Here is a 16,922-nt window from a genome sequence, read left to right on the forward strand (position 1 = left end):
TTTTCTGCACAGTAGGAGTTTTGTATACATTCAGGATTCTAGGCCCTTGTAAAGTTTTATGTGCTGCAGGTATCTTTTTCTACTCTACTACTTCATCTTTCACTTTATGGTATCTTTTGATAAACAGATATTTTTAATTTTAATGTAGCCAACTCTATGATTTTTTTCCCTTTATGGTTAGTGTTTCTTGTATCTTTTTAAAGAAATCTTTCCCTACTCCAGAGTCATGAGGATATATACCTTTATTGTTTTCTAAAATTTTATAGTTTTTTTTTTTTAAAGATTTTATTTTTTTCCTTTTTCTCCCCAAAGCCCCCCGGTACATAGTTGTGTATTCTTCGTTGTGGGTCCTTCTAGTTGTGGCATGTGGGACGCTACCTCAGCGTGGTTTGATGAGCAGTGCCATGTCTGCACCCAGGATTCGAACCAACGAAACACTGGGCCGCCTGCAGCCGAGAGCGCGAACTTTACCGCTCAGCCACGGGGCCAGCCCCGAGTTTTGCCATTCACATTTATGTCTGTCTTCTACCTGGAATTGGGTTTTTATGGATAGTGTGAGTAGGGAACCAGTTTCATTTTCTCCCCAGATATGTAACCAATTATCCCAGCATAAAAGACTTGTTTTCCCAGTGCTCTGCAGTACAAACTCATATATTAAGTAATCATGTTTACGTGGATCTTTTTCTAGAATTTCTTTTCTGTTCTGTTGGTCTTTCTGACTATCTCTTTACTAATTACTATAGCTCTATTTTAAGTCTGATAAGCTTATCTGATAGGACAGTTTCGCTCTCATTATTCTTTTCTTGGAGTGCTTGGCTATTCTACTCCTTTTGTACTTCCACATAAATTTTAGAATCAGTTCATCAAATCTGTTATTAGAAATAATACTATATATGATTACACTTACATGAGGTACTTAAAGTAGTCAAAATCATAAAGACAAAAAATATAATGGTGGTTGCCCAGGGAGCGGGGAGGGGGGGCGGGGAGTGGAGGGGAGAATGAGGCGCTATTGTTTAAGTCTAGAGTTTCAGTTTTACAAGGTGAAAAGAGTTGTGGAGATGGATGGTTGTGATGGCTGCAAAACATCACTGAACTGTACACTTAAAAATGGTTAAGATGGTAAATATTATGTATATTTTAACAAAATAGAAAAGAAAGTTTTTTTAAAATTGGGAATACAGTAAATCTATAAATCAGTTTGGGGATCATTGTCATCTTTGTATTGACTCTTCTAATTCATGAACATGGTACATCTCTTTGTTTATTTAGATATACTTTAATTTAAAATTTTATCTAAATAAAGTTTAGAAGTTTTATCCATAGAAGTCTTGTACAATCTTTGATTAGATTTACTCCTAGGTATAGTATATTTTAAAATTCTATTTTAAGTGGTATCTTTTAAAAAATTTTTATTTTCTGTTTGTTGCTAGATAAGGATTACATTAAAACTCCAATTATACCAGGGTCAGCTGACCAAACTAATACATGAAAAATACATGAAAAAATATAGAAGTATTAAAATGTAAATTGTATCCTTAAAAATTACGTGGATTGTTTGGGTGGTAGAATTAGAAATAGATAATATTAAAATTATGTCTTTGCTTCATTAGGTGGATTTTAATAAATAACAGTGGTATGGCACGGATTCAAAATAACGCTTTGCTAGAACATAATAGTTGAATTTCTGACAACATGAAATGCTACTGAATATTGTATTATGGTTCTAAGCTATTAGTATTACTAGACTTTCTCATATGTGTCTCTTTTATTTAACTCAGGTGAAAAGGATTCAATGATTTTTGACTGTACTGAATGCTATGATCCAGTTACTAAACAGTGGACAACTGTAGCTTCCATGAATCAACCCCGATGTGGCCTGGGAGTGTGTGTGTGTTATGGGGCTATCTATGCTTTGGGTAATTATGGTGTTCAATTTAAGGATATCTCATATTATTTAAATTCTTAATCAGATTCTGATTACTTTAGAAATTTTCCTTCTGTCCCTTAAGAAACTTGTATGTTTTCAGCTTTATAAAATTTTTTTTCTATGTGAAATAAGGAATTATAGCTCTAACAATTGGCTTAGAGATGTTTTCCTGAGGTATTGCCAAATGAGCAAATAAAATGCAGAACAATGTACATAATATGTACATTTTATAATTTTATAAAATGATTGAAAACACCATAAATATTATTATATATTGTGTGTCTGTATGAGATTATCAGCTTTATGAATTCATTTTCTCAAATTGTATTACTTGGGGAATATTGTCAAGAATGGAGTTCTTAGAAGGAGATGGAGATAAAACATAGATGAGATGTCCATTGAAGCACTTTAGCTGACTAGTTAAATCTCATGATTAGGATAACCATTCTGAATATGCGGAAGTTGTTTCAAAAGGTAGTTTTGCAAAATACTGTATTTCCTATGCAATATGTTGTCGTTTTTGTTGTTTCGTTTTTTTAAATCTCTAGTGAAAACTAGGAAGAAAGTTAAAAGACCCAAGTTCTACTCACAGATTGTAATTTTTCATGTAATCTTGGACAAATAACTTCTCTGGTCCACCATATCATAATCATTAATAATATGAAGACCTCAGATTAGATATTTTCTAAGGTGTTTTTCATAAATAAGATTCCTCTATCCCAGAAATAACATTTCTGTTTGGTTACAGGTGGATGGGTTGGAGCTGAGATAGGGAATACCATTGAAAGGTTTGATCCTGATGAAAATAAGTGGGAACTAGTTGGCAACATGGCTATGTCACGCTACTACTTTGGCTGCTGTGAAATGCAAGGTGTAATTGCTTTATAAAATATTTTTCCTGAAAATACATTTTTTAAAAAACTGAGCTTGAGGCTTTATTTTCACAAAAGTATTTTTTATGTCTGTTAGTATTGAATAATTGACACTAACAGTATGGAAGTTCTGCCTTTAACCTCTTATATCTTTTAATTTCTTATATCTTTATTTCTGTATTGCCAAAATAATCAATTTTTTCCCAAATAAACAAAGCTAGGATTAAATTACAGATAGGCAAAAATACCTGACTAGCAAAATAAGCATTTGAACTGTCATCCGTTTTCTGTCCCATGCAGGCCTTAGCATTTCTAAATAGGGAGAGAATTTCAAAAACAATCGTCATAGTCTCTTCTTATAGACTTCTTCAGTGTTTTTTAACACCATACATTGTGATTTAGTCTGCATAGAATATAATGCTATGACAGATTTGAAAAATGTTGTACTGCATATTAAAATGGTGTGTACAGACATTATTTTAATTGTCTACTATACCCTAAGAGGGAGGTAGTAAGTACTGTCAAATAGAACCTGATTCTCTGTGCAGAGTTGGAGAGCAGATTTATATGTACCTGTAAAGCAGAAAGCAGTCTGCCCATTGCTATTTGACAACTCAGCCTGCTGTTCCCAGCTCAAGTTCTTTCTGTTTTGTGAGTACCTTTTCAGATTTCCACTAGCATTTAAATGCTCAAACTACATGGTGCAGACTGTATTCTGTTGTTTAATATTATAGTGTTCTCTAGTTGTTTTATATTTATTATTTTTATCTTCTCATCTAAAATCATAGAGCTGGAGAGGCGTGTTAGAGATTATCTATTTCAACCTCATTATTTATAGAAGAGGAAGCTAAAGATCAGGTTGTGAGTTGTCTTTTCTCATAGCTGGTTATTGGCAAAGCTGGGGCTAGAATCTAAGTTTACTAACATTTAGCTCATGTTCTTTAAAATGCCATTCTTTATAACTTATAACTCCTTACTTTAGAACATGGGAAACAACATTAGGCACTCAAAAATAATTGTATATTGTCAGAACCAGTGTTTTCAAATCAAATTTAATAAGGAAATGCCTGTGAACTACATTCTATTGTACTCTAGTAATTGATCCTGATACCTTAATCTAGCCATATAACTATTCTAATTTAAATTCAGTTTTCTACTTTATTTTATGTCCATCTGAGCAACAGGTAGGCTGTCATCAAATATGGCCATGTCATTCCTGGTTTAAGTGTGTGAAATTTTTTAGGGGGAAAAATCCCTTTCCCTTTCCTTTTTTACCTATATTTGGCAGTGATGGATCTGGAACTTGAGATCATCATGCAGACAGTAAGATGGGAAATCCTTGCCTAACAAATTATTTTGTTATAGCATCATTAAGTTCTTTGAAAATTCAATGGCACTTTAAATTCATACCACTAATTCTTTGTGACATGCTTAAATATGAGCCGTGATAAACTAGACAGAAGTTGATTTTCTCTCTTAAAGAATATTGTGAGCCCTACATTAAATATAACATTGACATAGCAAACTGAAATCACAACTATTACTTTTTATAATTATTTATATCCTATTTTCTATAGCATCTGAGCAAAAATATTCCATTTCCAGGTTTAATTTACGTAATTGGGGGCATCAACAATGAAGGAATAGAGCTTCGTTCTTTTGAAGTTTATGATCCACTTTCTAAGCGTTGGTCTCCACTTCCTCCAATGGGAACCAGGAGAGCATATCTTGGAGTGGCTGCACTCAATGACTGCATCTATTCTGTTGGCGGGTGGAATGAGACACAAGATGCTCTTCATACTGTAGAAAAATATTCCTTTGAAGAGGTAGGTTGGATGATTTCAAATATTTAGTATCCTGTTATTCTTTTAATGTCTGTAAGATCTGTAGTGATGTGCATTCTTTCATTCATGATATTGATCATTTGTAGGTTTTTATCTCTTTTTTCTTTTCAAAGAACCAACTTTTGGTGTCATTGATTTTTTTCTTTGATTATCCATCTTCTGTTTCATTAATTTCTGTTCCTCTTTTTTTCTTCTATTTGTTTTGGGTTTAGTTTGCTCTTCTTTTTTTAGATTCTTACAGTGGAAGCTTAGACGATTCATTTTAGACCTTTCTTTTTCTATGATGTAAACCTTTAAATTTATAAGTTGTTTTCAAGCACTGCTTTAACCACATCACACACACTTTGATATGTTGTGTTTTAATTAGCATTTATTTCAAAATATCTTATTGTTTTCCTGTTAATTGCCTCTTTGACCAATGGGTTGTTAGAAGTATGTTATTTAATTTCCAAATATTTGGAGATTTTCCAGATATCTTTGTGTTATTGATTTCTAATTTAATTCCATTGTGATGAAAGAGCGTATTTTGTATGATTTATGTCTTGGCAAATGTTTCATGTGCACCTGGAAAGAATTTGTATTCGGCTGTTGTTGAGTGTAGTGTTCTATAATGTCAATTAGGTCAAGTTGGTTAGTATTGTTCAAGCTTCCCCTAGTCTTTCCAACTTGTCCTATTCTTGTGTGAATTATTAAGAAAGAAGTGTTGAAATCTGCATCTGTAATTATGAATTTGTCTGTTTCTCCTTTCATTTCTGTCAGGGGTCTTGCTTCACATGTTTTAAATCTCTGTTATTAAGTGTGTATATATTGAGATGATTATGTCTTCTTGATGAATTAATTTTTTTTATAGTCATGAAAAGTTTTCTTTGTCTCTGGTAATATTCTTTATTCTGAAGTCTACTTTGTCTGATATTAATATAACCATTAATGTAGTCAAGCTATCTTTTGATTAGTATTTACATCATATATCTTTTTCTTTCCTTCTACTTTAAATCTATCTACATCTTTAAAAACTGTATCTCTTGTAAGATAACATATAGTTGTGGTCTGTTTTTTAACCCAATTTGACAATCTCTGACTTTCAAATGAAGTCTTCAGAGTTTTTACTATTTATATGTAATGTAATTAAAGATATGGTTGGTTTTTATTCTCCTGTTTTGCTGTTTTTCTATTTGTACAATCCATTCTTTGATACCTTTTTTCCCTCTTTTCTGCCTTTATGTTGATTGTTTTAGTATTCTATTTTACCTCTTTTATTGTTCAATTAACTATATCTCTTCACCTTTTTTTAGTGGTCATTTACATTATATAATATATGTATTTACATTATATATTTTTTAATGTTTTTAATGTATCAAATCTCCTTTCAAATAATATCATACCACTTCACTTTTCATGTAAGAAACTTAGAAAAACATATTTTCATTTCCTCCTCCCATCCTTTGTGCTATTGTACATTTTATTTCTATATAAGTTGTAAACGCTACAATACAATGTTGTTATATTTGCTTAGTCAGTTATATTTAAAATAAATTTTTAATGAGAAAACATTTCATAATTATGCGTATATTTACCATTTCTAGTTCTATTCATTCTGTTGTGTAGAACTAAGTTTCTATCTCATAGCATTTTCTCTTAGCCTAAGGAACTTCCTTAATATTTCTTTTAGTGATAGTCTGCTGGCAATGATTCTCTTAGCTTTCATTTTCTGAAACTTTTTTTCCACCTTCATTTTTGAAAGGTATTTTGCTGAGTATAGAATTTTAGGTTGTGGTTTTTTTCCCCCATCACCTTAAAGGAGATGTTTAATTATCTTCTTGCTTTGTTTGTGATGGGAAGTTCAGTAGTCATTCTTGTAGTCATGTATATAATGTGTCGTTTTTCTCTTTGGCAGCTTTTAAGATTTTTTCTTTATTGTGGTTTTCCAGTAATTTGATTATGGTGTGTCTTGTTGGAGTTTTGTGTTTGACCTGCTTGGAATTGATTGAACTTGAATCTGTGGGATTATAGCTTCCATCAAATTGGAATATTTTCAGCCATATTTCTTCAAATATTCTCCTCCTCTCTTTCTAGGACTCCAATAATATGCATGTAAGACCACTTGATATTGTTCCACAGGTCACTGAGACTCTGTTAATTTTTTTCTCATCTTTTTTCTCTCTCTGTGCTTCAGTTTGTTTTTGTTTTTCAGCTTTATTGAGGTATAATTGACAAAAATTGTATATATTTAGTGCTGCCACTATGGAAAACAGTGTGGAGATTCCTCAAAAAATTAAAAACTACCATATGATCCAGCTATTCCACTTCTGTATATCTATCTGAAGAATACAAAAACACTAATTCAAAAAGATGTAGGCATCCCTGTGTTCACTGCATCATTGTTTACAGTAGCCAAGATACGAAAACAACCTACGTATCCATTGATGGATGAAAGGATAAAGATGTGGTTCTATATACACAATGGAATACTACTCAGCCATAAAAAATGAATGAAATCTTGCCATTGGCAACAACATGGATGGACCTTGAGGGTATTATGCTAAGTAAAATCAGTCAGATAGAGAAAAACAAACACTATGATTTCACTCATGTGGAATCCAAAAAGTAATAAAACAAATGAACAAACAAAACAAAACAGAAACAAACTCATAGATATAGAGAACAGATTTGTGGTTACTAGAGGGGAAGGGGGTTGGGAGTGGATGAAATGGGTGAAGGGGGGTCAAGTGTATAGTGACAGACGATAACTAGACTTTTGGTGGTGATCACTTTGTAGTGTATACAGATGTCAAATTATAATGATGTACACCTAAAACTTATATAATGTTATATACTAATTTTACCTCAATTTAAAAAAATTGTGTATATTTAATGTGTACAATGTGATGTTTTGATATAAGTATACATTATAAAATGATTACCACAATCAAGCTAATTAACATATCCATCACCTCACATAGTTCCCTTTTCCTTTTTTTGTCTGTGATGAGAGCACTTAAGATCTGCTTTCTTAGCAAATTTCAAGTATACAATACAGTATTATTAACTATAGTCACCATGTTGTACATTAGATCTCCAAAATGGATTCATCCTGTGTAACTGAAACTTTATTCTCCATGCTTGTTTGGATAGTTTCTCTTGCTATGTCTTCAAGTTCATTCATCTTCTACAGTGTCTAAACTTCTAATTTGCAATGTCTAATCCCATTTAGGGAATTTTTCATTTCAGATATGATGTTTTTTACTTCTAGAAGATCTTTTTGGTTTTTTTATGTCTTCCATTTCTCTCTTCATTGTGTTCATGTTTTCCTTTAGATTATTGAACATATTTGTAATATCTTTTAAAGTCCTTATCTGCTAATTCCATCATTTTTGGATCTGTCTGTTGAAATTTTTCCTTCCTGGTTTAGGTCACATTTTTCCTGCTTTCCATATTTCTAGTAGCTTTTGATTAGATGCTGGACATTGTGAATGTTATGTTGCTGAGTATTTGGATTTTGTTTTCTTCCTTTAAGAAGAGTTTAGTTTTGGTAAGTAGTTAAAGTATTTGTAAATCAGATTGATTCTTTTGAGACTTGTTTTTAAGCTTTGTAGGGAACGTCTAGAGTAGCCTTTCCTTTAGGTCTAGTTTAGCCTTACCACTAAAGTATGACCTTTCTTGAGTCTCAACTGAATATCCTAGCTGTTCAACAAGGTCTCTTCACTTTTGCTGGTCAGAACTAGTATATCAGGGGCCGGCCACATGGCTGAGTGGTTAAGTTCATGAGCTCCACTTCGGCAGCCCAGGGTTTCACCGGTTTGGATCCTGGGCATGGACCTAACACCACTCATCAAGCCATGCTGTGGCAGTGTCCCACATAGCAGAGACAGAAGGACCTACAACTAGAATATACAACTATGTGCTGGGGGGCTTTGGAGAGAAGAAGGGAAAAAAAAAAAAAGAACTAGACTATCATCCAGCCCTTTGTGAGCTCTGAAAATTGTCCAGCTTATAACTCTAAAGGAAAACTTCTTCTCTACTTAAAATATTTTTGACAACAAACATGTGGGTTTGTTGTTCTCTAATTCTCCATGGACACCAACTGAGTTTCCTACAAGTCAGTTCAATTCTGACACTAACTACTCCACAGATTAAAGGTTCAGTCCCACAAGACTGCCCCCAACTTTAGACACCAGTCTCAAGTAGTGGGTCCTCAGGTTAACCACTGACTTGGTTACATTGTCTGACTTGGCTCCAAATCAGGGATTCCCATGATCCCTTCCTCAGGTTCAATAATTTGCTATAACGACTCACAGAGCTCAGGGAAACACTTTACTTACTATTACTGGTTTATTATAAAGGATATTATAAAGGACACAAATAAGTAGCCGGACACAAATAAGTACCTAAGATAAAGAGGTACATAGGGTGAGGTCCAGAAGGGTCTCAAGTGTAGGAGCTCCTGTCGCTGAGGAGTTTGGGGTACAGCACTCTTCTGGCACATGCATGTGTTCACCAACCTGGAAGCTGTCCAAACCCCATAGTTTAGGGATTTTTATGGTGGCTTCATCATGTAGGCATGATCAATTAATTCAACCTCCAGCCCCACTCCCCTCCTGGAATGATAGGGGGTGGAGCTGAAAGTTCTAAGCTTCTAATCCTGGTTTAGTCTTTCTAGTAACCTGCCACCTATTCAGCAGCCCACTAAGAGTTGCCTCATTAGAACAAAAGACACTCCTATCACCCAGGAAATTCCAAGGAATTTAGGAACTCTGTGTCAGGAACTGGAGTCAGAGACCAAATATATATTTTTATTGTGTCACATCCTCCCATTAGTTGTTCTTTGCCTCTTCTCATGGAGTCTCACTTTATGTGTACCCAGATTAGTGGTATTCCACCAAAGACACAAGGGGACCTCTATCCTCTGGCACTCTTCCTTGCAAATCTCAGCTGCTTCAACCTCTCTAAACTCTGATCTCTGTCTCCTAAATCAGCTGACTGTCCTGCCTTGCAGAAAGCCTGGACAACCATGGAGCTCACCTTGTTTGGTTCTTTTTCTCAGGGATCACAGTTTCACATTGCCTGTTGTCCACTGTCTGAGAACTTTGTTTAATATGTTTTGTCCAGTGTCTAAGTTTTTATGGTAGGAGGGTAAGTTTGGTAACAGTTACTCTATCATGGCTGAAAGTGGAAATCCCTCCTGTATCCTTTAGACATGTTTCCATTATTCATTGAGCATTTCTTTACTTTCTAGCATAATAAAATCTTTCAGGCTCATCTTGTACAGAGATCTCTGCTCCAGCCCTGGAATCAGCCATTTCTCCAAGAAGCTCCAGCTCGTCTTACTGAAGGACAGTATTTAAAAACGAAGATCTAGACACTCAGAGTACTTTATTGCTACTGGGGTATTGCTGCTTCTAGGCATTCTGAGTAAACAGAGCTAGGAAATATGTATGAATATGTGTGTATATTTTCACACACATATTCATTTATAAGTATTTCTATATCTGTGCATGTATGTTATAAAACCGTCAGTTCATAATGATAGTTCCAATTCCAGTACAACATATCAGATTCTTTCAGGCCTTTCCCCTTTCCATGTTTGTAAATACCTTCTCTGTCAATTAAAATTTTATTCCCGTTGTTCTCAATATATTTACTTACTTGTTCATTCAATTTACTAATTTGTTAAATGAAACAAATCTCCCTACCACACCAGTTGTCTTCTTCATCTGCCACCTCTGCGTATTACCCATCCTGTTATTGCCCATATGAGCTCCCTAATGTTTTTTTCATGCCCTCAGTTACTGGGTTGACTAAATTATGCTAGAAATAGTTTTATTGAGATATAATTGACACACCAAACATTTGAGTTGTTTTAACTTTTTGGCTATTATGAGCAATGCTGCTGTGAACATTCATGTACACATTTTTGTGTCAACATATGTTTTCATTTCTCTTCAGTATATACCTAGGAGTGGAATTGCTGGATCATATGGTAACTCTATGTTTAACCTTTTTGGGGACTGCCAGATAGTTTTCTAAAGTGGCTACACCATTTTACATAACCACTGGCAGTCTATGAGGGTTCCAATTTCTCCACATCCAATGCTTGTTATTATGTTATTGTTTATTTATTTATTTATTTTGCCAAGGAAGATTAGACCTGAGCCAACATTTGGTGCCAATCTTCATTTTTTTGCTTGAGGAAGGTTAGCCCTGAGCTAACATCTGTGCCAGTCTTCCTCCATTTTATATATGGGTCACCAGCACAGCATGGCTGACGAGTGGTGTAAGTCCACACCCGGGATCCTAACCCGTGAACCTAGGCTGCCAAAGCAGAGCATACCAAACTTAACCACTATGCCACAGGCTGGCCCCTTATTTCTCTCTCTTTTTTTTAAAGATTTCTTTAAAGATTTTATTTTTCCTTTTTCTCCCCAAAGCCCCCTGGTACGTAGTTGTATATATATATATTTTTTTCATAGTTGTATATTTTTAGTTGTGGGTCCTTCTAGTTATGGCATGTGGGATGCCGCCTCAGCATGGCTTGATGTGCAGTGCCATGTCCGTGCCCAGCATCCGAACTGGTGAAACCCTGGGCCGCCGAAGTGGAGTGCACCAACTCAACCGCTCGGCCATGGGGCCAGCCCCTCTTTTTGATCATAGCTGTCTTCACAGGTGTGAATTGGTATCTCATGGTGATTTTGATTCATATTTCCCTGATGGTTAATGATGTTAAGCATCTTTTCATGTGCTTGTTGGTTATTTTATATCTTGTTTGAGGAAAAATCTATTTGTTTTGTCCAGTTTAAAATGGATTGTCTTTTTTTTTTAAAAAAAAGATTTTATTTTTCCTTCTTCTCCCCAAAGAACCCCCGGTACATAGTTGTATATTTTACTTGTGGGTCCTTCTAGTTGTGGCAGGTGGGATGCCGCCTCGCGTGGCCTGATGAGTGGTGCTAGGTCCACGCCCTGGAGCTGAACCGGCAAAACCCTGGGCCGCTGAAGCGGAGCACGTGAACTTAACCACTCGGCCACGGGGCTGGGCCCTGGATTGGCTTTTTAGTATTGAATTTTCGTAAGAGTTCTCTATTCTAAATGCAAGTCCTTTGTAAGATATATGATTTACAAAAATTTTCTCCCATTCTGTGGTTTTCTTTACTTTCTTTATGGTATCCTTAGAAGCACAAAAGTTTTTAATTTTGATGTCAAGTTTATTTTTTCTTTTGTCACTTGTGCATTTGGTGTCAAAACTAAGAAACCATTGCTTAATCCAAGGTCATGAAGATTTATGCCTATGCTTTTTCCTAAGAATTTTATAGTTTTAGATTTATTTCTAGGTCTTTGATTACTTTTTAGTTAATTTTTGTATATGGTTTGGAGTAGGGATTCACCTTCATTCTTTGACAGGTAGGTAAACCAGTTGCCCCAGTACCATTTGTTGAAAAGACTATTCTTTCCCATTGGATTATCTTGGAGCCTCTGTTAGAAATCACTTGACCATAAATGTGAGGGCTTATTTCTGGACTCTAAATTCCATTCATTTACTACATATCTATCCTTATGCCAGGACCACACTGTCTTAGTTACTGTAGCTTTGTATTAAGTTTCTAAATCAGAAATTGTGGGTCCTCCAACTTTGTACTTCTTTTTAAAAGTTGGTTTGGCTATTCTGTGTCCTTTGAATTCTATATGAATTTTAGGATGAGTTTGTCAGTTTCTACAAAGAAGCCAGCTGAGTTTTGATAGGGATTACATTAAATCTGAGATCAATTTGGGGAGTATTACCATCTTAGCAATATTATGTCTTTTTATCTTGAACATGGAATGTCTTTCCATCTATTTTGGTCTTCTTCAGTTTGTGTCAACAATGTTTTATAGTTTTCAGTTCCTTGCAGTTTGTTGGTTAAATTTATTGCCAAGTATTGTATTTCTTTTGATGCTATTGTAAGTTGAATTTTTAAATTTCATGTTCATATTTTTTCATTGCTACTATATAGAAGTTCAATTGATTTTTGTCTATTGATCTTATATCCTGAACCCTTGCAGCACTCATACTCTAATAGATTTTTGGGGATTCCTTAGGATTTTCTGTATACAAGATAATGTCATCTATAAATAAAGATCATTTTATTTTTTCTCTTCTAATCTAGATGCCTTTTATTTCATTTTCTTTCCTAATTGCCCTGGTTGGGACCTCCAGTACAGTGTTGAATAGAAGTGGCAAGAGTGGAATCCTTGTCTTGTTTTAAAGTGTGATTTTGATTTTCATTTCTGACAACTTTCAAACTTTGGTGGTAGTTCAAATTCCTTTCACCTTCTATATGATCTTATTTGGGAATATACAAAGTGAACTCTCTGAGGGCATTTTCTGTTGCTTACTTTTCTATAAGACTGGAAATGAATAGGTTTTCATTCCAAAGTAAGTGCTTATTAGTAATGAGTTACCTTGGTTTTTCATGCATAATTCTGAAATATTATTGTTATTTACCATCTACTAAAGTCCTACATTATAGACCAAACCCTAAAGATAGTGTAAAACTTGTTTCTGGTTTTACAGAGTTTATTTTGAGATGACTCAGGATAAAAAGCAAACTGTAGTTCTAATACAGTGATAGAAATGAAAAGTAAACATTATGGGATGAGCCCCATGGTTTCCTTAATATGTCAAGAGCCATTTTGTGCGGAGGAGCAAAGGTTAATTCTCCCTAATGATAAACATACGCCAACATCCTAATTTATGTTAACCAGCTATGGATATTTTTGTGAATATATCTGTCTTTTAAAATGAGTATTTTTTCAGCTATTCCAACTTTGTGATGGATTCTGCAAATTTCAGATAATCAAATAGCCTTCAAATGTAATATTGTGCTTCAATTTTCAAAGGATTGTCCCTGGTTTTAGTGTTTCAGAATTTCATTTACGTTCAGATCAGCAAACATAAATTGGCTGTTTATAATATGCTGGTGCTATACTGGGTACTAGGATATGAAGCTCATTAAGTCCTTGTCCTCAAAAAGTTCACTTTCTAGCATGGATAAATAATCAGTGTTTACCTTTTATGATTTCTTAGGCTTTGTTCATCATTTCCAGATTCTTTTTTAATCTGGCTACTTGCTCTTTTCTCTCTTGATTATTTCTCAGAAGCTTTATTAGCTTTTCTGTTTTCTGGGTGTAGACATTTTCCCTGGAGTAGGACATTATGAGTCATTTAGGCGATAGCAGCTTATTGAAGTTTCTTCAGGGAACAGTGTATATAGGAGTTAGCAAACTTTTTGTTATAGGGCCAGATGGTAAATATTTTAGGCCTTTTGGGCCACATACAATCTCTTTTTTTGGCATAGTGTTTTTTTGTTTTTTAAAATAACCTTTTAGTATGGAAAGATCATTCTTAGTTTGTAGGCTTACAAAAATAGCTATAGTCTCCAACCCCTATCTATACTACCTTTCTGAAAATATATTTTGCAGACCACTAACTCCACTAGATGGTCCTTGTAAAAAGGATTCCATGGTCAAATAAATTTGGCAAGTGTTGTTTCTCTTGGAGATTTATAAGGCTCATTAGCATATTAAAGAATTTTAAAAGCACTCTGTATATAAGTTTTTTTCCTTGGAGCTTTGTGGGTTTGTGTTGTGTATGTGGGTGTTGTATATATGTGTGTGTGGTGTATGCTCGCGCACGCATGGTTGTATTACCTACTTGCATACCATAGAACTAGTTTCTCAGCATGCCTGCCTATATAGAATTTCTAGATTATCTCCTGATCATAATTTATAATTAATCACAGACATGTTTTTCAGTTATTTTCTTCTAAATTCACTGCTTTGTCTATACCTACTCAAAAGTTCATTTACAAATATTCTATATTGGGGCTGGCCCAGTGGCGTGGTGGTTAAGTTTGCATGCTATGCTTTGGTGGCCCAGGGTTCATGGGCTCAGATCCCAGGCGCCGACCTACACACCGCTCATCAAGCCACATTGTGGAGGCATCCCACATACAAAAAGAGGAAGATTGGCACAGATGTTGGCTCAGGGCCAATCTTCCTCACCCCCACCCCCGTCTCGCCCCCCACCAAAAAAAAAGGTTCTACATACTTTATGGCAAATTGAATTGTAAGTTTGGAATTTAAATGTGCAAAAAGAACCAGAGTATTTGATTTCTCAGCAGTTTTCTCTATTATCATTTTATGACACTTTTTTTTTTCTCTTACCCAGGAAAAGTGGGTTGAAGTTGCCTCAATGAAAGTGCCCAGAGCAGGCATGTGTGTTGTGGCAGTCAATGGACTTCTGTATGTTTCTGGAGGTCGATCTTCCAGCCATGATTTCTTGGCCCCAGGTACCTTGGACTCAGTTGAAGTTTATAACCCTCATTCAGATACATGGACAGAAATCGGTAACATGATCACCAGTCGTTGTGAAGGAGGTGTTGCTGTATTATGAAATGTAAAGCATAAGAGAGCACAAGAAACATTTTCAAAATACAGAATCTGACCTTTTGCAAATCACATATGTATTTGGTGACAGGACCCTCTGATTCTATTGAATTTTCCATGTTTTGGTAGATAAATAACTAAAGAATGATTCTTCTAAGAATTTAAGTAAGAAAGGATATGGTATATATCCTAAATCAATGAAGAGCTCACAAAAATTTGCCAACTCTACCGACAGAAATGCTGTTTATGCTCTACTCCAGTTAGGGGTAGAGTCCTATTTGTAAAAATGATTTGCTAGAAGCTTCTTGGCAATAGCCCCTCTAAATGCTTCTCCAGTGCAATTCAAGCTGTAACATGACCCTTATGTGATAAAAGACTATCAGTGAGACACTTTAAAGATATCTGTACATTCATGATTCAATCCAGAGCACAATTTTCTGTAGCCATAGTTTAACCTACAGAGAAAAGCCAATGAAACAACTTCCTACTTTTGATGGCCAGGAGTGTTCACTAGCCCCAAACTTTTTATTGGCAGCATATATACTGGGAGGGACATGTGGGAAATATCCAGCAATTTATTTAGATAGATAAGTTTTCACCTGGTGATAACAGCATTAAAAAAGCTTTTGCTCACTTATGTTTTCTGTCTTCATGCTGAGAATGCAAATGAGCAATTTATAGGAGGTTTTTAGAGATAGTCCTTTATTGCAATAGGATGATGTAATGGGTGATAGAGCCCAGCAGGTGGTATGTGCCTAGTAAATTTCTTCCCTATTTTCTAAAGTCACCAAAAATATGTTTGGCTTTGGGAAGAGAGCATTGTATTAGATTATCAAGCTTTGAGAAGCCTACTTGTACTTGGGCAAGCCGAAGTATGAGCTTTCTACAAAGCTACTGCCTGGTTTGGAGAAGGTGGAATTGTAGGTACCTGTGAAACTTTTTATAGACACTGACTCATAAGTCTAAGTTGAAAGACCTCTGATCCAAAACTTCTCTTTTCCCCCTGAGAAGCATTCTAAAGAATTGTTCTCTGTCTGCTTCTGAGAGGAAGTTTCTCCATGTACATGATCATCACTTCTGTTATTTCTACTACTCAGTTGGAGCCATGTCTATTAAAGGTCTTTCATACATTTAGGTTTCCCTGCTGATTCCAGGATTTGATTTGTATATCCCTGATTTCCTCTCTTCTTTACTAAAGTCCTTCAACATACTGTTACAGGCATCAGCAGCTTATTTAGATAGAAAACCTTTGGTAAGCATTAGACTCAGGTTGCACTCATATCCAAAATATTTGGATTGGCCCACAAGGATACTTTCTTTCATAACTTAACCATATGCATGTATTAAGAAAAGCTTAGGTACTACAGACAGAAAGCTCTGTGTCCGTTTCTTTGGGGCATCCTGAGTCTGAAGGGTCACAGATGCCTGGTTGGTATCTGTAAAATGTCAAGGAATGAAGTATCAAGATGATTTGTAGATTATTTAAGCTCTAACTCATGTGCCTTTAATATTTCTAGTTACAGAGAATCTGCATTCTGGTTCAAAAGAGCTTTATAAAATGCTCCTATAATTGAAGCCATTATATAATTGGCACCATTATTACGTGGTCCCAACCTAAAATGGCACTGTGAAGGGAGGCATTTTGTATGCTGTGGCAGAAATGTAATGTCAAGACAATCAGTGTTTGCACTTAATAGATGCAGACAATCCCTGAAAATAGGTAATTGTAAATATGCTTATTATTTCCTAAGTAATGACAGATTGTTTTAAAAAGAATGTACTAATAAAGTATCTCGATTTTTGATTTTCCTTGTATTACTTTAGTTTATTAGTAGTGTTGCTGAATTACCAAACTGTACT

At 35.0% G+C, this 16,922-nt stretch overlaps 1 protein-coding gene across 7 annotated transcripts in view; it reads left to right on the top strand.

The window, feature by feature from the left end:
- Positions 1 to 16,866, top strand: part of IPP (intracisternal A particle-promoted polypeptide) — a 39,625-nt gene extending 22,759 nt beyond the window's left edge. For 3 of the 7 annotated variants that reach the window (XM_023630865.2, XM_023630869.2, XM_023630876.2), the window contains exons 6-9: positions 1,782 to 1,919; positions 2,679 to 2,801; positions 4,408 to 4,628; positions 14,845 to 16,866. In XM_023630865.2, coding sequence (XP_023486633.1) covers positions 1,782 to 1,919; positions 2,679 to 2,801; positions 4,408 to 4,628; positions 14,845 to 15,069 — 707 coding nt within the window. In that variant the 3' untranslated portion in view covers positions 15,070 to 16,866. The remainder of the gene's footprint in view (positions 1 to 1,781; positions 1,920 to 2,678; positions 2,802 to 4,407; positions 4,629 to 14,844) is intronic. The other 4 variants (XM_070260057.1, XM_070260058.1, XM_070260059.1 and 1 more) reach the window with 2 other exon arrangements.
- The last annotated feature ends 56 nt before the right edge of the window (positions 16,867 to 16,922 follow it).

This window comes from Equus caballus, chromosome 2 (assembly GCF_041296265.1).
Source record: "Equus caballus isolate H_3958 breed thoroughbred chromosome 2, TB-T2T, whole genome shotgun sequence".
Lineage (NCBI taxonomy): Eukaryota > Metazoa > Chordata > Mammalia > Perissodactyla > Equidae > Equus > Equus caballus.